The sequence below is a fragment of the Octopus bimaculoides genome, chromosome 9, assembly GCF_046866305.1.
Source record: "Octopus bimaculoides isolate indiv1 chromosome 9, ASM4686630v1, whole genome shotgun sequence".
NCBI lineage: Eukaryota > Metazoa > Mollusca > Cephalopoda > Octopoda > Octopodidae > Octopus > Octopus bimaculoides.
Genome location: NC_142936.1, coordinates 73,180,026 through 73,207,089, shown reverse-complemented (window position 1 = coordinate 73,207,089; position 27,064 = coordinate 73,180,026). Strand labels below are relative to the sequence as shown.

At 37.5% G+C, this 27,064-nt stretch overlaps 1 protein-coding gene across 2 annotated transcripts in view; it reads left to right on the top strand.

Moving 5' to 3' along the window:
* LOC106869093 (diamine acetyltransferase 1) overlaps positions 1 to 27,064 on the top strand; it is a 104,822-nt gene that overhangs the window by 40,182 nt on the left and 37,576 nt on the right. For both annotated transcript variants that reach the window (XM_014914621.3, XM_014914622.3), the window contains one exon: positions 4,264 to 4,315. In XM_014914621.3, coding sequence (XP_014770107.1) covers positions 4,264 to 4,315 — 52 coding nt within the window. The remainder of the gene's footprint in view (positions 1 to 4,263; positions 4,316 to 27,064) is intronic.

Sequence of the window (27,064 nt, the reverse complement as noted above, 5' to 3'; positions counted from 1 at the left end):
GTGGTGGTGGTGGTGGTGGTAATAGGATGATGATAGCTGAAGGTTATTGAGTTGACAAATGACTTGCCAGTAAGTATAGTGAGAATTGGAGACAAGGTAGGCGCAGGAGTGGCTGTGTGGTAAGTAGCTTTCTTACCAACCACATGGTTCCAGGTTCAGTCCCACTGTGTGGCACCTTGGGCAAGTGTCTTCTACTATAGTCTCGGGCTGACCAAAGCCTTGTGAGTGGATTTGGTAGACAGAAACTGAAAGAAGCCCGTCATATATAAATATATATATATATATATATATATATGTATGTATATGTTTGTGTGTCTGTGTTTGTACTCTCACCCTCGCTTGACAACCGATGTTGGTGTGTTTACGTCCTTATAACTTAGTGATTCGGCAAAAGAGACTGATAGTATAAGTTTTGGGGTTGATTTATTCAACTGAAGGCGGTCCTCCAGCATGGCCACAGTTAAATGACTGAAACAAATAAAAATAAAAAGAATAGAAAAGGTACAGATATAGTAGTAGTAGTAGTAGTAGTAGTAGTAGTAGTAATAGTGGTGGTGGTGAGTGATCAGTAGATCAGGTGATAGCAGTAGTAGGTGGTGTGGTAAGGGGAATGATCATGATGATGGAAGTGACAGGGCAAATAGCTACCAGCAATGGTTTCTGTCTTTTAACATCCTACATGTTAACCCTAGATCAGTGGTTCCCAAACTTTTTTGGGCTGCCACCCCACTTGGCACCCAGGCCACATTCCTAGCGCTTTCCCACCACAGATATGGACCATTTTCTGCAGTGAATTCAAAACAACTGTATTTCACAAATAAAACATAATCCTAACTTAACCTCTTTTACTATTTTACTTGTTTCAGTCTTTTGACTGTGGCCATACTGGAGCACCGCCTTTAGTCGAGCAAATCGACCCCAGGACTTATTCTTTGTAAGCCTAGTACTTATTCTATCGGTCTCTTTTGCCGAACCGCTAAGTTACGGGGACGTAAACACACCACCATCGGATGACAAGCAATGTTGGGAGGACACAAACACACACACACACACACACACACACACACACACACACACACATATATGTGGGACTGAACCCGGAACCATGTGGTTGGTAAGCAAGCTACTTACCACACAACCACTCCTGTGCCTATTAATATTTTTTTTATATCACCCCATTTTGACCACCCCATTATCATCCTACTTTTCTTCAATGCTCCCTGGATCTTTCCACCGCCCCCGGACGTGAGGGGGGGGGCAATACTGCCCACTTTGGAAACCACTGCCCTAGATTGAGAATACCTAGTGATCAAAAGCATTCCAATCGTGACCATCCTGCCTGTTTTCTCTCCTCATTACAGTCAAGGAGCCCCACAACATGTTATCAAAAGTTATCCTATTCTAAGATAGTGTTGGGGTTGGGGAGGTGTGAATGTATCTTGAGGGAGATTTTTGCTGTCGTTTCTAGCAGTTCGACTGACCACTTTGAGATAAGGCTCCTTCGACAGACTGGTGGTGGTGTCAGGAATAGTATTGTTTGGTGTTTGATGAGGGAAGGAATAGTATATCAGCTGATTAGGCAGTGGTGAGTGGTGGTGGTAGTAGTCGTTGTTGTAGCATTTGATGCAGTGAAGGGGGAGGGGTCAGCTTATAGCTGTGGTAGCGGTGTTGGTGGTGGAAGTATTTGTAATGCTAGTGAGAGAATGGTGGTGGTGGTGGTGGTGGTGGTAGGGGTTTTGGTAATTGCATTTTGAAGAGAAATGGTCCAACAGCTAAAGGCAACAGGGTCGGGGATGGGAGAAATAGTGGTGGTGGTGGTGGAGGTAGTTTCGTTGTATTAAGCCAGTCCCATGTCAGTTCTAATAAAGCAGGCTTATAATCAAAGTGTACCAGCCATGACCATCCAATCTCATTTTCAGCCGCTATAATACCTCAGACTCTTATCTGATAATGTGTCCTTCCTCTTTCATGTATATTTTGTTTTGTTTTGTTTTTTTTTTGTTTATTTTTAAACAGAGATTTGGTTATTTCTAGCTGGTCTACTAATACTGTAGCGTTCATGAGGTTGTGGGAAGTGGAGTAAGACCAGATCAGCTGATGCAGAAGAGATGATGATGGGAGTGATTGAGAATGGCAATGGGAAAGCAATAGTGGTGGTGGTGGCAGTGGAGATGATGCATCAGCCACCTCCTGTACCCAATCACTAAGAATGTAGAAGCCTATATACTGTTTCACGTCTGCAAAATAAATATCATTGATGTATATGCCATTGTATATCATCACAACCATAACATGGTATTTCCAGGAGAACTGAATCTGTTGGTTTATTTACACGCGTGCACGCACACGCACACTTTGATGAACTAAAATCACACTGCCTGTGTTTGTGTGTGCGTTATTGTGTGCGTGGCAGTGTCTCATCATCATCATCCTCATTTAACGTCCGCTTTCCATGCTAGCATGGGTCACAGAGAGGGATGTGACTGTGGTTAAAAAGTTCACTTCCCAACCACTTTCCAGAGCTGTTGTTCGATAGACTAGAAGGTTATTATCTCCCTTGGAAAACATGTGTGGAAATGTTGGTGACAGGAAGAGTTGTCCAGCCATAGAAAAAAAATTCTGGAAAAATATACATTAAAATGATGATGATCATGATGATCCCAATCATAACTGAAATGCCTTTGATTGTAGGTCTGCTCAGAGCTAACTTGTTAAGGAGTGACTGTGTGGTAAGTAGCTTGCTTACCAACCACATGGCTGGGTTCAGTCTCACTGCGTGGCACCTTGGGCAAGTGTCATCTACTATAGCCTCGGGCCGACCAAAGCCTTGTGAGTGGATTTAGTAGACAGAAACTGAAAGAAGCCCATCATATATATGTATATATATATATATGTGTGTGTGTGTGTGTTTGTGTGTCTGTGTTTGTCCCCTAGCATTGCTTGACAACCGATGCTGATGTGTTTATGTTCCCGTCACTTAGCGGTTTGGCAAAAGAGACCAATAGAATAAGTACTAGGCTTACAAAGAGTAAGTCCCGGGGTCAATTTGCTCGACTAAAGGCGGTGCTCCAGCATGGTCACAGTCAAATGACTGAAACAAGTAAAAGAGTAAAAAGAGAGAAAGAGGGAAGACAAATGTTTTTAGGTCAGGAGAGCATATAATTGTTTGAATCAAATCTAGTGTCATGATTAGTATTTATTTAATCACCATTGGCAAGATTTGAACCCAGATCACAGAAGGATGAAAGAAATTTGTTCAGGTTGCATTGAACCACAAAACAATACCAATACTGCAAGACATCTTATTGAATGCTGTATCACTTCTACCAGATCACCATTCTGGTTCAATACTGTTTTGTTGACATTGAAGGGATAAAAATTACCATTGATCATGCCTGGATTTAAACTCAAGAGTGTAGAGAACCAGATGGGACACAATAAATCCTTAATGTTTGTTTTACTTGCTCTATTAACCCTCTCAGACCTGGCCCTCTGTGTCTAACTTTATACTCTGCCTGGGCTCCCAAGCAATAAAGTAAATAGTTGGATATGGGCACAGGAGTGGCTGTATAGTAAGTAGCTTGCTTATCAACCACATAATTCCAGGTTCAGTCCCACTGTGTGGCACCTTGGGCAAATGTCTTCTACTATAGCTTCAGGCCAACCAAAGCCTTGTGAGTGGATTTGGTAGACAGAAACTTAAAGAAGCCCGTCATATATGTATACATTACAAATGGTGAGTCAAATACCCTAACCACGAGGCCACATACCTTCACTATTCACACACACACATTCAAGCCGTTGACTTTTTAAAGCCCAGATCAGCCCTTATTAAGCAGACCCTTTATCAAAGACATTTCAGATATAACCAACCTGACATGGCTTTCCTTCTCTTTTAAGATTGTGGAGTAAGAAGCAATAAAGATTTGACTGTTGTCTTTGCCAAATCAAGCACTAGGCAGAAATTCATTCATTGGTTTCAAATACTTCTTGAATATGGTCCTTATATTTTAATCCCACCTCTCAACACTACTCTTAACATGTCTATGACCCTTCCGTTTTTAATGCTTCTTGAAATATGACCCTATCTTTTCTGTGGCTCTTGAAAAAAAATGTAATGAGGTAAATGATGCATTTGTATATATTTTTCTCTTCATTATTTTAATTATTAAATGACTTATAGAGTTTCATAGTATGTATTCTGTCTGTCTGTTTCTCTCTCTCTCTCATTCTAATATATATCTTTTTTATATACATTTTCAGGAGCTTGCAACTTATGAAAAGATGGGTGACCGAGTTCAAATTACTCCTGAAGGTATTTAATATGACTACTTTTACTTTTCATTTTTGTTTTTAATTTTCTCTATTAAGAATGACTTTATATGTCTTTGTTTTGATTCTTGCTGTTCTGCATGCATGTATCAGGTCATCCCATAAGTTCTGTCCAAATTTTGAATAAAGAAAACAATTGATCAAATATTATGTTTAATTGAAATTTAATCATCAATGTACTTTCCCTGATTATCTATGACTTCCTTCTATTTACAAGCTTTTTAATCCCATCAATGTAAAATTCTTTTGGTTTCAAAGTGAAGAACTCTGAAATATCAGTTTCGACCTCCTCCTGGCTTGCGAAAGTTATGTCCCCCAAATGATTCCGTAAACTATGAAACAAATGGTAGTCTGAAGGAGCAAGGTCGGAAGAATAAGGTGGATGAGGAATTTTTTCCCAACCAAGCTCTTCGATCTTCTTTGTGATCTTTGCAGTGTGGGGTCACGCATTGTCCTGATGAAGCATCACTTCTTTTCAATACACAAAAGCGGGTCTTTTTTTCTTCAAAGCTTGGTTCAAACGCTCTAATTGCTAACAGTAGACTTGAGCATTGATTGTTGCATTAGGTGGTAACAATTCAAAGTGAATTACTCCTTTGTAATCCCACCAGATAGAGAGAAGAACCTTTTTCCTATGAAGTTCACTTCTTGGTAGTGGTTGAGCTTTTTCCCTTTTACCAAGCCACTGGTTACGACATTTAACATTTCAATAGAAGATCCATTTTTCGTCACAAGTCTATCCAAAAAAGGTGAAATGTGTTTGTGAGAATGGAGAGAAGAGCAGATGTCAACTCAGGATTTGCAGTTGCTTTAGAACAATTCATGAGGCACCCATTTTCCAAGTTTAGGAACCTTTCCAAGATGTTGAATATGACGATGAACAGTTGTATGGTTTGAACTGAGCTTTATTGTCAATTCTTCAACTGATAATGCAGGATTGTCTTCAAGTAATGCCTCAAGGAGCTTATCATCAAACTCAAGGCTGAAGACTCCACTTCTGAATTTTGAAAACCATCTTCTGCAAGTTCTTTCATTCAAGCATTCTTTCCCATAAACTGAGTGTACCTTTCAACTTGCTTCGGCTGCAGAGTTTCCTTTTTTGTACTCATAAAGCATTATGTGTCTCAGATGCTCTTTAGATACTTCCATGTTAGAAAGGGTTTTAATCAAAGAAATTTTAATTCTATTATTCTGTAAAATAATATTTAATTAGTTTAAATGTACACAAATGCATAAAAATAATTCTTGATTCCATTAGACATTCTAAAATACTATTAAATTTCATTCAATTTTAAAAAAGGTAAAATCGGACAGAACTTATGGGATGACCTGATAGTAATTTATTATCAGTTCAGCAGACATCAACAGACATCGGCCAAATAACTTGTTTGCCAAATTCTATAAACAAGATCCTTCACTCTTGCTTAGATTCATTGATCTTAACGTAGCTTTGACAGAAGAGACACAACCAGGTCAAAACACCACAAGGTCTTAAAATCCCTTTATATCAACCAATTGGGTGTGTTATGAATACACATCATCTGAAGAGACAAGGTGTTCTCTGAAGACAACAGTAATTAGTATATCCATGTTCAAACCTTCCAGAACATATTAGTTTCAAATTTTGGCACAAGGCCAGCAATTTTAGGGGGTTGGGTAAATTGATTACATTGACCCAAGTGCTCAACTGGTACTTGTTTTATTGATCCTGAAAGAATGAAAAGTAAAGTTGACACTGGTGGAGTTTGAACTCAGAGTGTAAAGATGGGTGAAATACCACTAAGCATTTTGCCTGGCTTGCTTACAATTCTGCCAGCTCGCCACCTCCGTCTGCCAGAACATATTAAGAATGAATGTGTGTGGCATTATCTATTTATATTCGTTTTATCTTACACCATGATTCAGAACAGAAATAACCACTCGTTTCTAATTTAGGCAATCGTTAACATTCACCAGTTTTTAACTCTTCGTTTGACCTTCTCACCATGCTGGAGTACTATCATGTTGGGTTAGTCAAATAAATCCGTCCCAAAAGCCAGCTTAATAATGACAGTTATTTTTACCAAATTCTTCATTATTTTAAAAATTAATTGAAACAAACATGGTGTGTTTCATCAGAAATATGGTAATAAAAGCAATAAAAACATTAAACCCATTTTATTTTTATTAAACATAATAATTTGCGTACTTCACCTTGTTCAAGGTGTACAAATACCTTTTGTTATAAAGAACACTGATCCAATGTAAGCAAACCATATACAAGATGGTAGAGTGTGATTTGAGGAACATTTGGCTACTATTTCTAACGAGTCAGTTGACCACATAGTAGCTCCTGAAATTGGGCAATGATCCTCTATTTTTTTGTTTCTTTCCATTGGCACAGTGTGACTGTGTGGTAAGAAGTACACTTCCTAACCACATGGTTCCAGGTTCAATTCCACTGTGTGGCTGATGCCTTGAGCAAGTGTCTTCTATTCTGGCTCTGGGCTGACCAAAACTTGTGAGTGGATATGGTAGACAGAAACTGAATAAAACCCATCATGCATATATGTATGTATGCATGTGTGTGTGTCTTTGTGTTTGTACCCCCTCCCACCACCACCACCACCACTTGACAACAAGTGTTGGTTTGTTTGCATTCTACAACTCAGTGGCTTAACAATAAGATACTGTTACAAATATATACCAGGCTTTTAAAAATAAAAAAAAGACCTGAGGTTTATTTTTTTCTACTAAACCCTTCAAGGCATTGCCCCAGCATGGCCACATTCCAATTACTGAAGCAAATGAAAGATAGATGAATTTCCATCTGCGAGTAACAGATTAGCAGAAATAATATTAACAAAAGCAAGATTGATGAAGATGTCTTTTGTTAAAATCCTTATTTAATATTGAATTCTTTGATATTTTTATTTATTTATTGTCTCGTTTATATGACTCTAATCTTGTTCATTCTTGTGTGAACGACCTTTTAAGGTTTAGGGGATTGACATTTTGGTCTTCCTTGCTTCACTAGACAACGGCATTCTTAGTTGAATATTAAATGCTAGTTTCTGTGTCAACAAATGTCATTAGCATGCATGTTCTAACAAGTTTGGTGACACTGTTAGAAAAAGACAAAAAATAAAACACACACACACACACACACACACACACACACACACACTCACACACAAACACATTTCAGATTGTTTTGTTTGTGCCCTAGCAGACAGTTAATACAAGGGAGATAATCATTTCTTCATGATATTTGGTGGGATTTTAATTTTAAATAAAAGAATAAGGAAAAAAAAATGGTTCATAAATAAGTTGCCGAAAAGTATAGATTCCATCAATGATAAATTGGTTAAGGTGTTAAACTAAAGTGCTAAGTGTTCCTAGTTTGTGATATCATCTGCTTTGGTGAAGCAGATTTTCTATGTCTGGAAGCCCCTCTTGTTGCCAACCTTTTCTTTGTTCCAAACAGTGTAATACGTCCTCATGGCCTGACATGCTTTCATGGTAAACTAGAAAAAAAGTAGCTTGGGTGCTACTTAGCATGCAGTCTATCACAGTATCCTACTTTAGCATGCAGTCTACTGCAGTATCCTACTTTAGCATGCAGTCTACTGCAGTATCCTATTTTAGCATGCAGTCTACTGCAGTATCCTGTCTACGCTGTGAAATTACTTTTAGCGTGCAGTCTACCTTTTCTTACCCTTTTACACTTTAGCGTGCGATCTACCTCCACTATAAGAACTTTATACAAGAGGATGATAAAAACAAATTGAATAATGTTGAATAATGATTTATTAATATCTCACACTTAAATCTTAATTAATGATACACACTTTGTACATCATTTAGGAATGCCACAAATAAATCTGTTGCATCTTTTCTCAAAACTTTCCAGCAAAAGTGATCAAGGTGTGAATGGAAAAGCTCACTACTAGCGCCTCTCATTTTCTTTAAAATAGTTGTTTTGGAATCCAACCTTGATCTCTCAATAGCCTCTGTAAAATTATACATCTATAGAAATCCTTTAACAGCATTGTAATGGTTAAAGTAATTTCACATTGTAGACAGGATACTGCTGTAGACCACACGCTAAAGTAGCACCCAATGCTTGTGTGGTGGTGACCCTTGTTTTATAACTATTGTGCTGTGTCAAGAGAAGGAGACAAACACACACTCACAAACACAATGCACAAACACATACCCACACATGCACATAAACACTGTGAAAATGTGAATCCATGATTAAGTTGTTAGTATAGATTCTGTTAATGATAAATTAGCTAAGATATTGAACTATGACGCTAAGTGTTCACAGTTTGTTTGCTGTCACCAGCACTGTTACATTCTGTCCATAGACAGAACACAGTTATTACTGTATCAGTCCACCTACATGTCAGTCAGAGCCATCATTAAGAAAGAACTGCTTTATCTGATAGGCTTGGCAAAAGCTGTGCTTTATCAACCCTTGAGTATTCAGATTACCCTGTCAAATGTAATGCTTATTTATCCATGTTGTTTTGAATTTATCATGAATTATCATTATCTCATTTCTTTGAAATTTTGATGATAATTGTTTATTTTTAGAAAGATGTTTTTGGATAGATGTGAAAAGCTGAATCTGGCTTGTTTGAACATAAAGCAGTATATTTGGAGTAGATACGGCTGACTTAAATACTAATGACTTAATCCTTTAACCTTTTTGCTATTAACCCACCAGAAACCACCTCTGGTTCTGTCTCACAGTGATCTGAATTAAAAGCCTTCCATTAAAAAATCTTGTTAATTTACACACAAAAGGCCAACATAATGGTAAAGTTATTTTACTAGACTCTAGATCTAGTCTGATGATTAGTAATGTGAAATTTGAATAAATAGATATGAGGTGCCAGCTGTAATGACTGCATACATACATGCACATATATATATGTATATGCATGTGGAGAGTCATGGCTTAGTGGTTAGGGTTTGGACTTATAGTTTCAGTTCCTTAGCCGAGTGCACGTTGTGTTTTTGAACTTCAGTGGTTAAGCAGCAGTTCACTTTGTAACCAGATGGCTCTTTGTAGGGAATCACACTGCCTAGTACCTTTGGCAAGTGTCTGCTAATAGTCACTTGTTGACCAATATCTTGAGTGGAACTTGGTAGACGGAAACTGTGCATGCATGTGCATCTCTGTGTTTGTGTTTGTTTACACTAGAATAAAAACTAGTCTTGTGCTTTTTTCCTGGGCCTCATAACATTAGCTGTTCGATCAAACATCTGAAATAAGTATCTTGGAGTAATTAATATATTCGACTAAAACCCTGTTGGAGATTGATATAATTAACTCCACCATCTCCCCTTGAAATTCAAGACCTGCCGATGATGGAAATTTTTATATTTACAGATCTGCATGACAGAAATAATTACTCTTATGTGTCTAAATTTGGTGGTTTACCCTATTTTTTCCCCTTCCCCCACCTAACTGCCATGCTACGTTGTCAACAAACTTCATATAAAGTAAACAAGAGAACCAGAAGACTTTTTTTAGTTCCAGATCTTAACATTTTTTTTATTTTTTATGTTTCTTTAATTGTATGATTCTGACCCAGTTAATGGTTTGCAGTAAGGAATGTATAATAGCGACATATAGTCTCGTAAATAAACATAGGACAGAAATAAACAAGCAGGCATTTCTTTCTCTCTCTCTCTCTCTTTTTTTTTTTTTTTTCTCTTACCTTTTCTCTATCATTTAGCCAAAGAATAAAGCTGTGGGAACAATGTCCATTTTATATATATATATATATATATATATATATATATATATATATATATATATATATTACGGAGATGTACTTGCACAACAGGTGACTTGATCTGAGATCGTGTGCTGAAATAAAAACAATTGGAGCGAGGAAGGTGTCTATAAGCCATTTAAAAACACACAAAAAAAAAACTGTTACATTCACTTCAACATTTAAATTTAATTTGTGCCAAAATATCTCCATCGCTTTGAAACCGAAACCTGTTCACTGACAAAACTTCGTGCTGCACGAAATTTTTTGTTTTTTTTGTGTGTTTTTAAATGGCTTAGAGACACCTTCCACGCTCCAAGGAGTGACTGTATGGTAAGAAGCCTTGTGAGTGGATTTGGTAGACAGAAACTGAAAGAAGTCCATCGTGTGTATATATATAGCCTAAGTCCTAGGGGTCGATTTGCTCGACTAAAGGCGGTGCTCTAGCATGACCGCAGTCAAAGGCTCACTGTACCATCTTCCCCAGTCATTTCCCATCCCTTCTTTACGGAAAAGGCCGATTAGATGTAAACAAAGCCATGTGCTTCAATGACAGTAATTCTCATTACAACGAAACATAGCCATATATATATACATATATATATATATATATATATATATATATATATATATATATATATATACAGGGTGCCCACAAAGTCTGGGTACACGGGGATTAACACATACTTTAAGAAATTATTTCTTATATTTAATTGTTTATGTTACGATTTTATTTACTCCATGTACCCAGACCTTGTGAACACCCTGTGTATATATATATATATATATATATATATATATATATATATATATATATATATATTAGTTAGAGGGACAGATAAATTGAATGATTGTTAGGTCACACACAAGTAAATATGTATTGAAAAAATAAGATGAAACAGCTTAGAGGACTTTATCATGGAAAAAACAGAAGCTCCGTGTTTTTTTTTACAAATTGCCGACCTTATGCCAATAATAGAAAATATTATGACTATTATTAAGGTGATGAGCTGGCAGAAACATTAGCACACTGGACAAAATGCTTAGTATTTCCTCTGGTGTTATATGGCACCACGTAAAAGCACCCATGCGATGCCACGTAAAACCACCCATGCAGCCCCATGTAAAAGCACCTGTGTGGTCCCATATAAAAGCTCCCAGTACACTCTGTAAAGTGGTTGGCATTAGGAAGGGCATCTAGCCATAGAAATCATGCCAAATCAGACTGGAGTCTGGTGCAGCTCCCCAGCTTGCTGGCTCTGGTGAAACCACCTGACCCCTGCCAGCATGGACAATGGATGTTGAATGATGATGGTGATGTTACATCCTGAGTTCAAATTCTGTTGGGGTCTACTTTGCCTTTCATGCTTTTGGGGTTGATAAAATAAGTGCCAGTTGGGCACTGGGGTCGATTTAATCTCTTAAAACTGCTGACTTCGTGCCAAAAATTTGAAACCAAAGGAAACAAACTGACAGAATCATTAGGACACTAGACCAAATGATTAGTGGCATATCATCTGTCTTTATGTTCTGAGTACAAAGTTGAGATCAACTTTGCCTTTCATTGTGTTGGGGTTGATAAAAGAAGTACCAGTTGAGTAGTGGGGTTGGTGTAATCAACTAGCCCCTGAAAAATACTAGGCCTCGTACTTACAACAGAAAGAATAATTATTATTTTTGAAGGTGGAAAAATGGCAGAATTGTTACCATGTGGACTTTACTTTACATCCCTTTGGGGGTTGATAAAATAAAGAACCAGTAATTACTGAGGAAAGGGTCAATGTAATCGACTTACCCACCCCCCTCTAAAGAGCTTGCCTTGTGCCAAAATTTGAAACCATTATTATTAATATTGTTGTTATTGTGAAATCTGTTGCATTACTAAAGACAGTCTTTGAAATTACTAGTGCTGTATTTCTACCAATAACATCTATTACTTGTCATGTTGTTATTATTATGTAGACACATTATGTAGTAGACACATTATATATAATGTAGACACATTACATAATAGATACAGCAGATTCTGCCAGTAATCAGATATATCCACTCAAAATTTCACTAACCTAAACTGCAGCAAGCTGATTTTATATACCAGTCTATCGTTTGCTAAGGAATGTCATGTTTGAAAGAATTTTCTGTTTAGATCTATCAAATTTATTGTGGCAACTTGACTTGCAGAAAATACTAATTCTACTTTTTTTGTAGATATTTGACATCATTACCGGAATAACCATGAAATTTAATGGGTTAACTGTGCTGCTGCTGTTGTTGTTGTTGGTGTTATAACCTGTTGCATTACTGGTCTTTGGGTTTACTTGCACCAAATTTCTACCAATAGCATTTAATAATTGTCTTCTTCCAAATTTTAGATTAATGCTTTTTATATTAGGCAAGATAAAATCAAAAATTTTTTCCCCTCTCTCTTTTACTACTGGAATACGAAAATGAAACAGCAGGAGAGAGGTTATCAACTGTTTGAATCTAAACACAAACAATCATTATATTGATTATATGTTAAATTTATAGGAGTAATTGCTTTCTAGTGGCATTTTAAAAACCAAGTTGAAAAAATACTGACTCAAAAATAGAGCATATAAAAAAAATAAATGAGGCCAAAAATATACACAAAACTTTTAGTAAAGAGAAAGACCTACAAACATATACTATCAAACATTATAAACTCTGTTATATGTGATTTGATGGTAAGGATACTATTGTTGATCCAGTGACCTAGTGTTACAATATTACTTACAGATGTGTGTGTGTGTGTTGATATGGGTGCAGGAATAGAAGTTAGCATCACAACCATGTGACTTCAGTTTCAGTCCCACTGTGCAGCACCTTGGACAAGTGCCTTTCTGTTATCACTCTGGGACAACTAATACATTGTGAGTGGAAACTGAAAGAAGCCCATTGTGTGTGTGTGTGTGTGCGTGTGCGCATCGCACATCATCATCATCCTTTAACATCTGCTTTCCATGCTGGCATGGGTTGGATAGTTTGACCAGAGCCGGCAAGCAAGAGTTGCATCACATACTGTGATTTGGTTTGGTTTCTATGTCTAAATGACCTTCCTAATGTCAACATACACACACACACACACATACACACATCTTTTATCTGTTATCTTGTTTCAGTCATTTGACTGTGGCCATGCTGTGGCACTGACCTGAAGGATCTTAGTCAAACAAATCGACCCTAGGACTTATATTTTTTTTTTAAGCCTAGTACTTATTTTGTTGGTCTCTTTTGCCAAACCGCTATGTTATTGGAACATAACGACAGCAACACCAGTTATCAAACAGTGATAGGAGTTGGGACAAACACAGATACAAAGACGCACACACACACACACACACACACACACACACACACACAGGTGAATAAACTGTCGTCTAAATTACACAGAAAGGAAACAGCTGTAAGTCCTTCTGTTTATAAATGTTCTATAATGTACACAGCCTTTGGTTTTTTTTATCTCATTACTGAAAGTAAATCCTTATAGTCACACGCTGATATATGACCTATGTTGGACCCCTTATTCACATAATCACCAAACCTGGATGTTAACTATGATCTATCCATAGCACTTACTCGTCATTACCTGAAACCTCTGGGTCTAATTGACACCACTATCACTCATAACCTTCATTTCTTGCTATATATATATATATATATATATATATATATATATATGGGCTTCTTTCAGTTTCCATCTATCAGCTCCACTTACAAGGCTTTGGTCAGCCCAAGGTGCTATACAGTAGGCCTGAACCCGGAACCTTGTGGTTGGGAAGCAAGCTTCTTATCACACACACACACACACACACACACACACACACACACACACACACACACACACACACACACACACACACACACACACACACACACACACACACACACACACACACACACACACACACACACACACACACACACACACACACACACACACACACACACACACACACACACACACACACACACACACACACACACACACACACACACACACACACACACACACACACACACACACACACACACACACACACACACACACACACACACACACACACACACACAAATACACGTGTGTGTTTGCTTCTTTGTCTTGGTATTGCATGATAGTTGTGAACAAACATTTGTGTCAGATACGTTATGTCTTTTGTTTCCATACTGCCATAAAAATATGAAGATCCAACTATTCAAAATACAATGTAGATGTAAATATTGAAATAAAATTCTCATTCTTAATGACAAGGTTCGTCATCATTGCCGTCATCATCATCGTTGTCGTCTTCACATCTCAGACGTTTAGACATTAAAGTCTTAAGTATGTTTACTGCACAAATAGAAAAGTCTTTCAATTAATTTTGGAGTTGTACTTGTTTGGCAAGTAACTTGACTTGAGGCAAGTAATTACATCATGATAGGACAATTTGAAACTATTAAAGAACAAGAAGAAAATCTATTATGTTCATCTTTCCTTCATTTCTTTAGTTAATAATATTTTCATCACGCTTCCACAATCTGATCAGTGACACAATCACACTACAATTGTAGAAGATTAATACTGGCAGATATTTCAAACACACACACCTACGCATATACCTACATACATACCTACTTACATACCTACACACACACACACACACACACACACACACACACACACACACACATGCATATGCATGTACACATACATACATAGACACATATGCTCACACACATACACATATGTAGATAGGATTAAAATCCAAGCTGCATCCTCTTGAAAAGCATCTGCTTATTGCAGTACTCTAAAATTGTATGTAGATGTTATATTTGTGTGAGGTATGCATAAGAGTTGAAAAATACTGGGTAATATATCAACCAGGAGATTGGAATAAACTTTGGTATATAAAGTGCAGGTGTGGCTGTGTGGTAAGAAACTTGCTACCCAACCACATGGTTCCGAGTTCAGTCTTATTGCATGGCACCTTGGGTAAGTGTCTTCTATATCCTCAGGCCAATCAAAGCTTTGTGAGTGAATCTGGTAGACAGAAGCTGAAAGAAGCCCATCGTGTGTATATATATATATATATATATATGTACATACATATATGTGTGCGTGTGTGTGTGTATATGTATGTTTGTACATCTTTGTTTGCCCCCACCATTGCTTGACAACTGATGTTGGTGTGTTTAAGTTTGGCAAAAGACCCTGCTAGAATAAGTACTAGGCTGACAAAGAATAAGACCTGGGGTTGATTTGTTCAACTAAAGGTGGTGCTCCAGCATGACCACTCAAATGACTGAAACAAGTAAAAAAAAAAAAAAAGATATACATACATAAAGAAGAATGAGAATCCTTTCTACTATTGGTGTTAGTCCTGAAATTTGTGCTGAGTGGTGGTAGTGGTGGGGGAAGGGGCTAGCCAATTACATTAACACCAGTGCCCAACTGGTACTTAATTTATTGACCCTGAAAGGATAAAAAACAATGTCAACTTCAGCAGAATTTGAACTCAGAATGTAAAGACCAGCAAAATGTCACTAAGCATTTTGCCTGCTTGTTGCCGCAATAATGATGGTTTCCAATTTTGGCACAAGGCCAGCAATTTGGGGGTAGAGGTAAATTGAGTACATCAACCCTAGTGTTCAACTTGTACTTATTAATTTATCGACCCCTATGTAAAGATGGATGAAATGCCACTAAGCATTTTGTCTGGCACAGTAATGATTCTGCCTGCTCCCTGCCTTAATAATAATGATAATAATAATAATAATAATTATAATAATCCTTTCTACTAAAAGCACAAGGCCTGAAAATTTGGAGGGAGGGGACTAGTCAACATCCCCCCACCCCAGTGTTTCACTGCTACTTAATTTATTGACCCCAAAAGGATGAAAGGCAAAGTCGACCCCAGCAGAATCTGAACTCGGAATGTAAAGACAGATGAAATGCTGTTAAGCATTTCGCCCAGTGTGCTTATAATTCTGCCAGCTCACTGCCTTAATAATGATAATAATAATAATAATAATAATCCTTTCTACTATAGGCACAAGGCCTGGATTTTCTGGCGAGGGGGACAGTCGATCACATCAACCCCAGTGCTCAATTGCTGCTTAATTTATTGACAGAATTTGAACTCAGAACATAGTGGTAGATGAATTACTACTAAGCGTTTCACCCAGTGTGCTAACAATTCTGCCAGCTCTCCACCTTTATGATAATAATAATAGAAAGTTAAAGAAGTGATTTTAAATTGTCAATCGCAGAATAATGCTAATAATATAGCCTGAACAGGATAAACTACCCCTATTTTTGCAGAGAAAAGTGTAGGTGGCTAGCTGTGGACACGAATTCACATCCCTTTGATTACATGTCACAATGCTTTGACCAATTAAGCTAAACTACCCACTACAAATTCCTCTGCAAATTAAGATATATAAATCTCGCTTTATGAGACGCTCTTATATGTTAAATTCAAATTACGACAAACGTAAATAAACAAACAAAGTTTGCTTTTAGAAGCGTTGAGATGTCTTTTTAGAAAGTTAAGGAAGTGATTTTAAATTCTCAATCGCAGAATAATGCTAGTAATATAGCCTGAACAGGATAAACTACCCCTATTTTTGCAGAGAAAAGTGTAGGTTGCTAGTTGTGGACAGTAATAACAAAGATGTAGAAAGAATGTAAAATAAAAACTTGCCAGTAGTTAATTTTTAAACATTTGCAGTGGAAATTTATCAGTGACTAGGTCATAGAAGAGCAATTTAATACAGACATCTCAAATGAATTCTATCATCATCATCATCATCATCATCGTTTAACGTCCGCCTTCCATGCTAGCATGGGTTGGACGATTTGACTGAGGACTGGTGAAACCGGATGGCAACACCAGGCTCCAGTCTAATTTGGCAGAGTTTCTACAGCTGGATGCCCTTCCTAACGCCAACCACTCAGAGAGTGTAGTGGGTGCTTTTACGTGTCACCCGCACGAAAACGGCCACGCTCGAAATGGTGTCTTTTATGTGCCACCCGCACAAGCCAGTCCAGGGGCACTGGCAACGATCTCGCTCGAAAATCCTACGGGAGCCAGTCAGGCGGTACTGGCAACGTCCACGCTCAAAATGGTGCATCTCATGTGCCACCCGCACAAGAACCAGTCCAGGGGAACTGGCAACGATCTTACTTGGCTTGCTGGGTCTTCTCACGCACAGCACATTTCCAAAGGTCTCGGTCAGTAGTCATCGCCTCGGTGAGGCCCAATGTACGAAGGTCTTGCCTCGAATATAATACCAGCTTTTGTTTATTCTTAAACAGCTGAAATGATTCTTCCACAATGTAACTGCTGTCTTTCAATTAATATTCATTTTTTTAAAAAGTGCTGTATTTCAAACAGCAGGTGGATGGCAGAATTGGTAAAAGAACACAAGATTATTTTGAAAAATTAGGACTAGAATGTTAAAAGTAATCAATACTGCTTGATTTTTTTAAGAAAATCGAATTTTCAACATTGACTGAAGTTCAAACATTTTGAAACATTGCCAAAACTGTACGACTGATGGGTGATTAAAATCTAAAGCACGCAAAGTGCCCATTTCTCATTGTTTATTCATACTAATCTTCTATTGACTTACTTCTATGGTATTTAGATCTATTGAACAATTAACTCTTTGTGTACGTCTTGCATTTTTGTTTATGTAGATACATATATATATATAACTCTTCAAAACGTTTAGTTTAGAATAGGGGCAGCTGATGAAAGAAATGTTCTCTATGTGGCCTGTCTGTTTTCCTGTGTGTTCCTACTGTTGTCCGAAAAAAAAGTTTTCCGTGCTTTGTTTATATTCTTGTTTTTCATTTTGTCCACATTTTTTTTGTGACGTCCTGTACCGAGATATGCATCTATATATACATGTAGATGTAGGTATGTACATACATGTACGTATATATGCATATACTCACATATTATTTGTATTATTATTATTATATATATATATATATATATATAAAGGGTTGGCCAAAAGTCATCTTACAGTAAATCAAAACCATTTAATTCCAAGATTTGTTTATGTTTAACAACTGAATGAATTTAATAAAAGCATCTAAATATGAAACATCATGAAAATTGTTCAAACTGAAGTCCTTCTTGAGACACATTTTTCCATTTGAGTTAATACAGAATTACAGATAGTATTTATGGAATTTTGATTAACTGTCAGGTGACTTTTGGCCAACCCTATATATAAGTATGCAACACACACACACACACATCTTTTCTCTTTTATTTGTTTCAGTCTTTAGACTGTGGTCATGCTGGGGCACCACCTTGAAGAATTTTAGTTGAACGAATCAACTCCAGTACTTTCACTTTTTTTTTTTTAAGCCTGGTACTTATTTTGTCAGTCTCTTTTGCCAGACCACTAAGTTATGGAGCATAAACATACCAACATCAGTTGTGAAGCAGTAGTGGGACACACATACACATATCTATACAAAAGGCTTCTTTCAGTTTTTGTCTTCCAAATCCATTCACAAGGCTTTGGTCAGCTCAAAGCTATAGTAGAAGACACTAAGGTATCATGCAGTGGGACTGAACTTGGAACCATGTGGTTGGGAAACAAAATCCTTACCACACCTGCACACACACACACACACACACACACACACAATATATATATAATATATATATATATGTATGTATATTGTAAATCAGGTGACAGTGTCCGGTGTATTGTACACATTTCACATGAACTTTTTAATAATGATATTTGTTTCACATCTATTCATACACACAAAGAGTCTTTTGTATATGGATTTGTGATTAGGGTAGGTATGTATGAGTGAAACCTGAACTTCAAATAAATGGATGTATATAAATATTTCAGTGTGTGAACGAGAAATAAAGGTAATTGATACAAAGAAATATATATAATCAGATCATTGTTATTATAATTATTATTATTAGGGTGGTGAGTTGGCAGAATCGTTTGCACGCCAGGTGAAATGCTGAGTGGTATTTCATCCATCATCATGTTCTGAGTTCAAATTCTGCTGAGGTTGACTTTGCTTTTCATCCTTTCAGGGTCGATAAATTAAGTACCAGTGAAACACTGGAGTCGATGTAATTGGCTTGTCCCTTCCAACCCAAATTTCAGGTCTTGTGTCTATAGTAGAAAGGTTATTATTATTATTATTATTATGAAGGTAGTGAGTTGGCAGAATCGTTAGCATGCCGGGCAAAATGCTGAGTGGCATTTCGTCCATCTTTACATTCTGAGTTCAAATTCCACCAAGGCCAGCTTTGCTTTTCATCCTTTTGTGGTCAATAAATTAAATACCAGTTACATACTGAGGCCATTGTTATCAACTTTTTCCCTCCCCCAAAATTTCAGGCCTTGTGCCTATAATAGAAAGGATTATTGTTATTATTATTATTATTATTATTATTATTATTATTCCTATTGCAGAAAAGATTATTATTATTATTATTATTCCCTCTCTCTCTCTCTTTCGGAGAGAGGCACAAGCACATACGCAGACATATACACACGCGGCAGTAACTTCCGCCTACCAAATTCAATCACAAAGCTTCGGTCGGCCTGGGGCTATAACAGAAGACACTTGCCCAAGGTGCCACACGGTGGGACTGAACCCGAAACCATGTAACTGGGAAGTAAGCTTCCCTACCACACAGCCATGCCTGTCCGCCTAACTGGCCCTCATGCCAGTGGCACATAAAAGCACCCACTACACTCTGAGTGGTTGGTGTTAGGAAAGGCATCCAGCTATAGAAACTCTGCCAAATCAGATTGGAGCCTGGTGTCGCCTCCTGGTTCACCAGTCCTCAGTCAAATCATCCAACCCATGTTAGCATGGAAAGCGGACGTTAAACGACGATGATGATGATGATTATTATTATCATTATTATTATTTTAAAAGGATTGATGTAACTCATCACAAAGGTAAACAGACAAGACGAAGAGTGCGATGTGATTGCAATAGATATTAGTTGAACAATATTTCAACAACAAGCCTGTCTTTGTCGAGTTCAAATTTAAAAAGTGATAAAAATTCAAAATTATGAAATTTGAATGGATTTTGTACCATTCAATACGAATCAGAAAATGAGAAATCAATATTTCTATCAATTAAAAAAACTTAAAAACTCATGATGTCATTCCATCGTATGGGTGCTAGTTGCTCTCGTTCATTCTTTAGATTTGAATTTCTATAATTTTGAATTTTTATCACTTTTTTTTTTGAACTCAACAAAGACAGGCTTGCTGTCGAAATATCATTCAACCAATAAAATATCTATTATTATTATTAAGGTGGTAAGTTGGCAGAATTGTTACCGCATTGCTTAATGGCATTTTTTATGACTTTACTTTCTAAGTTCAAATGTTGCCAGGATTGAGTTTGCCTTTCATCCTTTCAGGATCAATAAAATAAATAGCAGTCATGTACTGGGAGTCAATGTAATCAACTTGCCTCCACCTCTTAAATTATCGGCCTTACAAAAAACTAGAAAAAATTATTATTATTATTATTATTATTATTATTATTATTATACAGGAGTGGTGGTGTGGTAAGTAGCTTGCTTACCAACCACATGGTTCTGGGTTCAGTACCACTGCGTGGCACCTTGGGCAAGTGTCTTCTACTATAGCCTCGGGCCGACCAAAGCCTTGTGAGTGGATTTGATAGACGGAAACTGAAAGAAGCCCGTCGTATATATGTATATATATATGTATATATATATATGTATGTGTGTTTGTTCCCCCAACATCGCTTGACAACCGATGGTGGTGTGTTTACGTCCCCGTAACTTTGTGGTTCAGCAAAAAGAGACCGATAGAATAAGTACTAGGCTTACAAAGAATAAGTCCTGGGGTTGATTTTCTCGGCTAAAGGTTGTGCTCCAGCATGGCCGCAGTCAAATGTCTGAAACAAGTAAAAGAATAAAAGTATACAAACAAAATAGCTCTCTATCTATCTGTCTATGTAATTATCTCTCTCTCTTTCTCTTTCTCTCTCTCTCTCTCTCTCTCTCTCTCTCTCTCTCTCTCTCTCTCTCTCTCTCTCTCTCTCTCCATATATGGCTTTACATCATCAGTGCTTGCATGTTGAAGAACTTTTACATACACACTTCTCTTGGCAGTCTTTGTCTTGATCTATTCTACAAAAATATGAATGTAAATAGCTCTCTGCTCATTTTGACAATGAACATTCCAAGTGTTCAATCGATGAGAATGGCCTGCTTATTGAATTAGCAAATTAGTAACTGCATATTCCACAGACAATATGCACATGTGTATTCTCAATGTAATTGTCATAGAGAATTGGCCTAATAAAGTATGATAAAGTATGATGAAGCTGGTTGCTGGAATTACAAATATAGGCCATTCAAAGAGCTTCTGAGCCATTTCTATTTACTCAAATTTATTTGGAATGTTTGGTTGAACTAAGGCTTTCTGCAAGAAGCATTTGCTCCAGATGTTGTGCTGCAGAATTGAACCTAGATCTTCGTGATTATGAAATCAACATTTTAATCATTTGGCCATACCTGAATAGTTATATATATTTAAATATGTACTGACAAAGTGCCAATCTCTAACTGTGGAAGTGGTAGACCCAGGAAGACATGGGACAAGGTCATGAAGCATGATCTTCGAATGTTGAGCCTCATGGAGGCAATGACAAGTGACCGAAACCTTTGGCGATAGGCCGTGCTTGAGAAGACCCATCAAGCCAAGTGACATTGCAGTTGTGGCCAAAGCCAGTGATGTATAACTGGCACTCATTCCAGTGGCATATAAAAAAAAGCATCCTTCGATTGTTAGGCAATATGCTGTGTTTGAGAAGACCTGTCAAACCAAGTGAAATCACAGTTGTGGCCAATGCCAGTGTCTTATATCTAGCACCTGTACCAGTGACATGTAAAAAGCACCTTTCAAACTCTGGGCCTCGTAGAGACAGTGAAAAGTGACCAAGACCTTTGGCAATATACCATGCTTGAAAAAACAGCGAGGTGGTTCAGTCTTTACATGCAGAACAAAATGCTTAACCACTTTTCTTTCAACTCTTTACATTCTGTGTTCAAATACTGTCGAGGTCAACTTTGCCTTTCATCTTATCTGAGCCTTGTGAGTGGATTTTGCCAACAGAATCTGAAATAAGCCCACTGTATATATATATTTATATATATATGTATATACATATGTGTGTGTGTGTGTGTGTTTGTCCCTTCATCACTGCTTGACAACTGGTGTTGGTATGGTTATGTCCCCATAACTTAGCAGTTCAGCAAAATTGGCCAATAGAATAAGTACTAGGCTTTAAGACTATAAAGTCCTGGGTCGATTTGTTTGACTAAAACCTTTCAAGGTAGTGCTCCAGCATGGACACAATCAAATGACTGAACCAAGTTAAAAGAATAAAAAACAAAAAAGGAAAAATTTGACAGAATAATCAGAATACTAAAGAGTTAAACAAAATTAAATAAAAAAAAACATTCCAGCACAATAGTTTCTCTCAAATGTTGTACATCTTTCAGAGGTTTGCACTGGGCCTTCAGAAGACTGCACTGTATTGTGAGCTCAAGACGGCAGATTCCTTTTCTCCAATATAGACTATGATTCCTCTAAATCTGGCTGGCTGTTCAGCTTATCTGAGAGGTTACCAGTTAGTAGGTCGTTATTGGCACTATTAATCAAATGGTGGTCTGCATGGGCGTAAATCTGAATCAGTGATAAGAAAGAGAGCTGAAAATTTATGTTAGTATAATGGTGGTTGTGGTGGTGGTGGTGATGGTGGTCGTGGTCGTGGTTGTGTCAGTGTTGATGGCAGTAGTGGTTGCAGTTGTGATGGTGATGATGGTGGTGGTAGTGGTGGTGGTGGTGCTTCTAGTGGTGGTGTAAGAGAGGAAATGAGAGAAATGGATATGGTGAAGACTACAGTAAACAGAAGTTGAGCTAACAAAGAAGTCACCATGTTGATCACTCGATATGCTAGAAATAGCTACCCAAATCCTCCTCCAGTCACAGCCTACAGGCTTTCAGAAAGGAAAGAAAATATATATTGGATGATTTAGTTTTACAAACCCCTAAAAAAGAAGACAGGTTGGTCATGTCACAACTGGTATACCTTTGATTATGGGTCTACTCAATGAGGGTGACCTGACAGGGCTAAACCACAACCAAATTGAGGGAAAGGGACAGAGTATTGTTTCTGTCTCAGGACAATGACCAATAAGAGAAGGTGCAGTAGATTTATAGTAATTTTAAGGGCCAAGTGTTGTTTGAATTGGTCTGTAATCAAGGGTGTAGGGTGCATGTATCTATGCATGCACATGCATATACACTATGAGTTTCTGTGGATTTTATTTCCTAAATTTCAATGTGTGGTAAGAAGCTTTCTTCCCAACCACATGGTTCTGGGTTCAGTCCCACTACATGGCATCTTGGGCAAGTGTCTTCTACTATAGCCTCAGACTGACCACAGCTTTGTGAGTGGATTTGGTTGACAGTAACTGAAAGAAGCTTGTCATATATGTGTGTATGTGTGTGTGTATGCCTTTGTGTCTGTGTTTCTCCCCCCCCCCACTCCACACACCCAGTCACCCACTTGACAACCAGTGTTCGTGTGTGTTTACATCCTAGTAACTTAGTAGTTCAGCAAAAGAGACTGATAGATTTAAGTACTAGACTTAACGAAAAAATAAGTGCTGGAGTCAATTTGTTCGGCTGAAACCCTTTGAGGCAGTGCTCCAGCATGGCCACAGTCAAATTACTGAAACAAATAAAAGAATATATTGTTCAACCTAAGGCTACACTTGAAGACATTTCCTGAAGGTACTGTGCAGTGGGACCAACCCTGGGACCACATGGTAGTGAAGTAAACTTCTTATCCACAAAGCCATGCCTCTGTCCTATTTCTTTTTTCTCTCTCTTGAAATGATATAAATGCCAGCTGTAGATTTGAACTCAAGATCTAATGGGTAAAGCTAACCAATCACCCATCGTCCCATGTCTTATCCATGTGGCCACACTCACCCCTATCATTATGGAGATTATGATGGGAGTGATGTAAAGGTCAAAAGATAGAGAGAAAAAGGAAGAGATAGGGGTGGGCGAAAACTTGGGAGCCAAGTAATCTTGGAGAGAAAGAGGATTTGGAAGGGTATGGAAGAGAGATGTATTGAAGAAATAATTATTAGAGAGGTCATGGGAAAGTAGGATGGAGAAATGGTAAGTGGGTGGGCTGTGTGTGTGTGAGCGAGTGAGTGTGTGTGATGTATATATGTATGCATATGTGTGCATATATATATGTTCTTACATTTGTGTATATATGTATGTGTGTGTGTATGAATGTATGTATGTGTTTGAATATATAAGTCTGTATATGTATAAAGAGTAAAAAACAACCCAAGTCAATGAAAAGTCTTCTAACACAAGCCCATGTGCACTCGTCGGCAACATTGAAACCATCAGTAAAAATATGCGGAAGACCTACCTGTGGTATATGCGTCGACCTAATTGGGGGATCGGAGTTCTCCTTCAAACAGAGTTAATGTTTTACAGTGAAAAATAACTTAACGTGCTTTGGAAAACCTAATATATGTGTTAACCTGCTCAGGGTGTCAAGAGCAATACATAGGCCAAACCAAAAACAGTCTACGCCAGAGGATGGCCCTACATAGATCCCAGATTAAAATTCGGGAATACAGAAAAATAGCATTAGGCAAATATTTTGACATTTGCGCCACTAACGAACAACCCAACTTCAGAATTTTTCCCCTTTAAATTCAAGAACAATGCAACCTATAATCAGCGCATTAGCAAAGAATCATATTTTACCACAAAATATAAACCCCTTTTGAATGCTTCCACCACAGATGACACTACTACAAGGATCTTAGAACAATACCCACGCAAATATTAAAAACGATATATTCAGAACAGTCGCTACCCATGAATTTATTCAGAACAATTCCAATCACTACTGCTACAACCACAACAGGTCACTTTTAGGTCACTTGACCATTAAAGAAGATTCCACGAACAGTCTCTTACTGTCATACCACTACCGTCGTTCTCTTCTTTCTCTTCTTTTCCTACTCTTTCGTTGTCTTTTTCTTCCTCTTCTTCACCATCTTCTTCGGCTGCTACTTAAACAATGAAAATCCAGAACTAACATCCCTCATATTAACTATTTATTTAGATTTTCTACTACCTACAGAGCCTTCACAAAAGTAAAAGAGAGAGAGACAGACAGAAAAAAAGGAAAATGTCCTACCTATCTGAAGACTAAAAATATTTTTAAAAAACATTTCATTTAATTTTTTTTCTCAATTTGTTTTGCTTGCTTTGAAAAAGTCGAAAAGACTGAAACCTGTACTAAAATGTTCTTCATGATAAAAAAATTATTTTAGTATTTTCTACCTTGTCTTATTTTCCTTATACATATTAACTCATGTGTTACTTTTCAACAACCTTCTACACACATATATGTATGTGTATGTGTGTAGAATCTTGTTTTATTTATTCCAGTCATTTGACTGAGGTCATTCTGGAGCACTGCCTTGAAAGGTTTTTAGTTGAACAAATCAACCTCAGGCTTTGTTTTAAAAGCCTAGTACCTATTCTATCAGTTTCTTTTGCTGAACTGCTAAGCCATTGGAATGTAAAACACAACACCAGTTGTCAAGTGATGGTGGGGGACAGACACACACACATGATGGGCTTCTTTCAGTTTCTGTTTACCAAATTCCCTCACAAGGCTTTTGTTGGTCCAAGACTGGAGTAGAAGATATTTGCTGAAGGTGCCACACAGTGGGAATGAACCTGGAACCATGTGGTTGGGAAGCAAGCTTCTTACCACACAGCCATGGTTAGATCTATGTTGTCTGCTGTAACCAGTCTTGGAGACCTGATAGTAAGTTTTATATTATAGAAGAAAATTCAAATAAAAACTTCATTTTCTCAAATTACTCTTTCTACCAACGTTCACCTTTTACATCTCTGCCTTGTACAAATTATTCACATCTTTACATCTCTTTCTTTTCTCTCTCTCTCTCCCTCTCTCTCTCCCCCCTCTCTCTCTCTCTTTCCGACCCCACTCATAGAATGACTTCCATTTACTATAGCTGAAAAGTAGGGAGATGAAGGACAAATTTTTTTTAGTGTATGTCAGGTATTTTTTTTTTTTTTTCCTAAGCAGCTTATAATTTCCATCTGAAATACCAGCCTGAGGGAGACTGCAAAGGTCACGAAATAGAACTTACTGTCATCATTAAACCATAAAAAATAAAAATTTTAATTTTAAAGAAAAAGAAACAACAATTGAAGACATTTTATTTCTTATATCACAGTCATGACTATGTAGTTAAAAAGTTTACTTCACAGCCATATTCTTCTCTGTTTAATCTCAGCATGCAGAAGTCTGATGTGTGTCTGATGCGTGACTGCGTGGTAAGATATTTACTTCCCAACCACATGGTTCTAGGTTCAGTCCTTCTGCGTGGCATCTTGGGCAAATATCTTCTATCATGGCCTCAAGCTGACCAAAGCCTTATGAGTGGATTTGGTAGACAGAAACTGAAAGAAGCCTGCTATTAAACGTTCCTGTCTGATGTACTAACAATTCTGCCACAAGGCCAGCAATTTTAGGAGGGGGTGGGGTTACAATTACATCAACGCCAGTACTCAGCTGGTGCTTGTTATATTGACCCCAAAAGGATGAAAGGTAAAGTTGACCTCAGCCAAATTTTAACTCAGAACATAAAGATGGACGAAATGCTACTAAGCATTTTGACTGGCATGCACCAATTCTTCCAACTCTCCACCATAATGATAATAATGATAATAATAATAATACCCAGATGCAGTACCTGGCAGTGGCTTTCATGGCTTCTCAACTGATTGGAAGTGTTGTCATATACATTGTTTTGTCTTGGTAT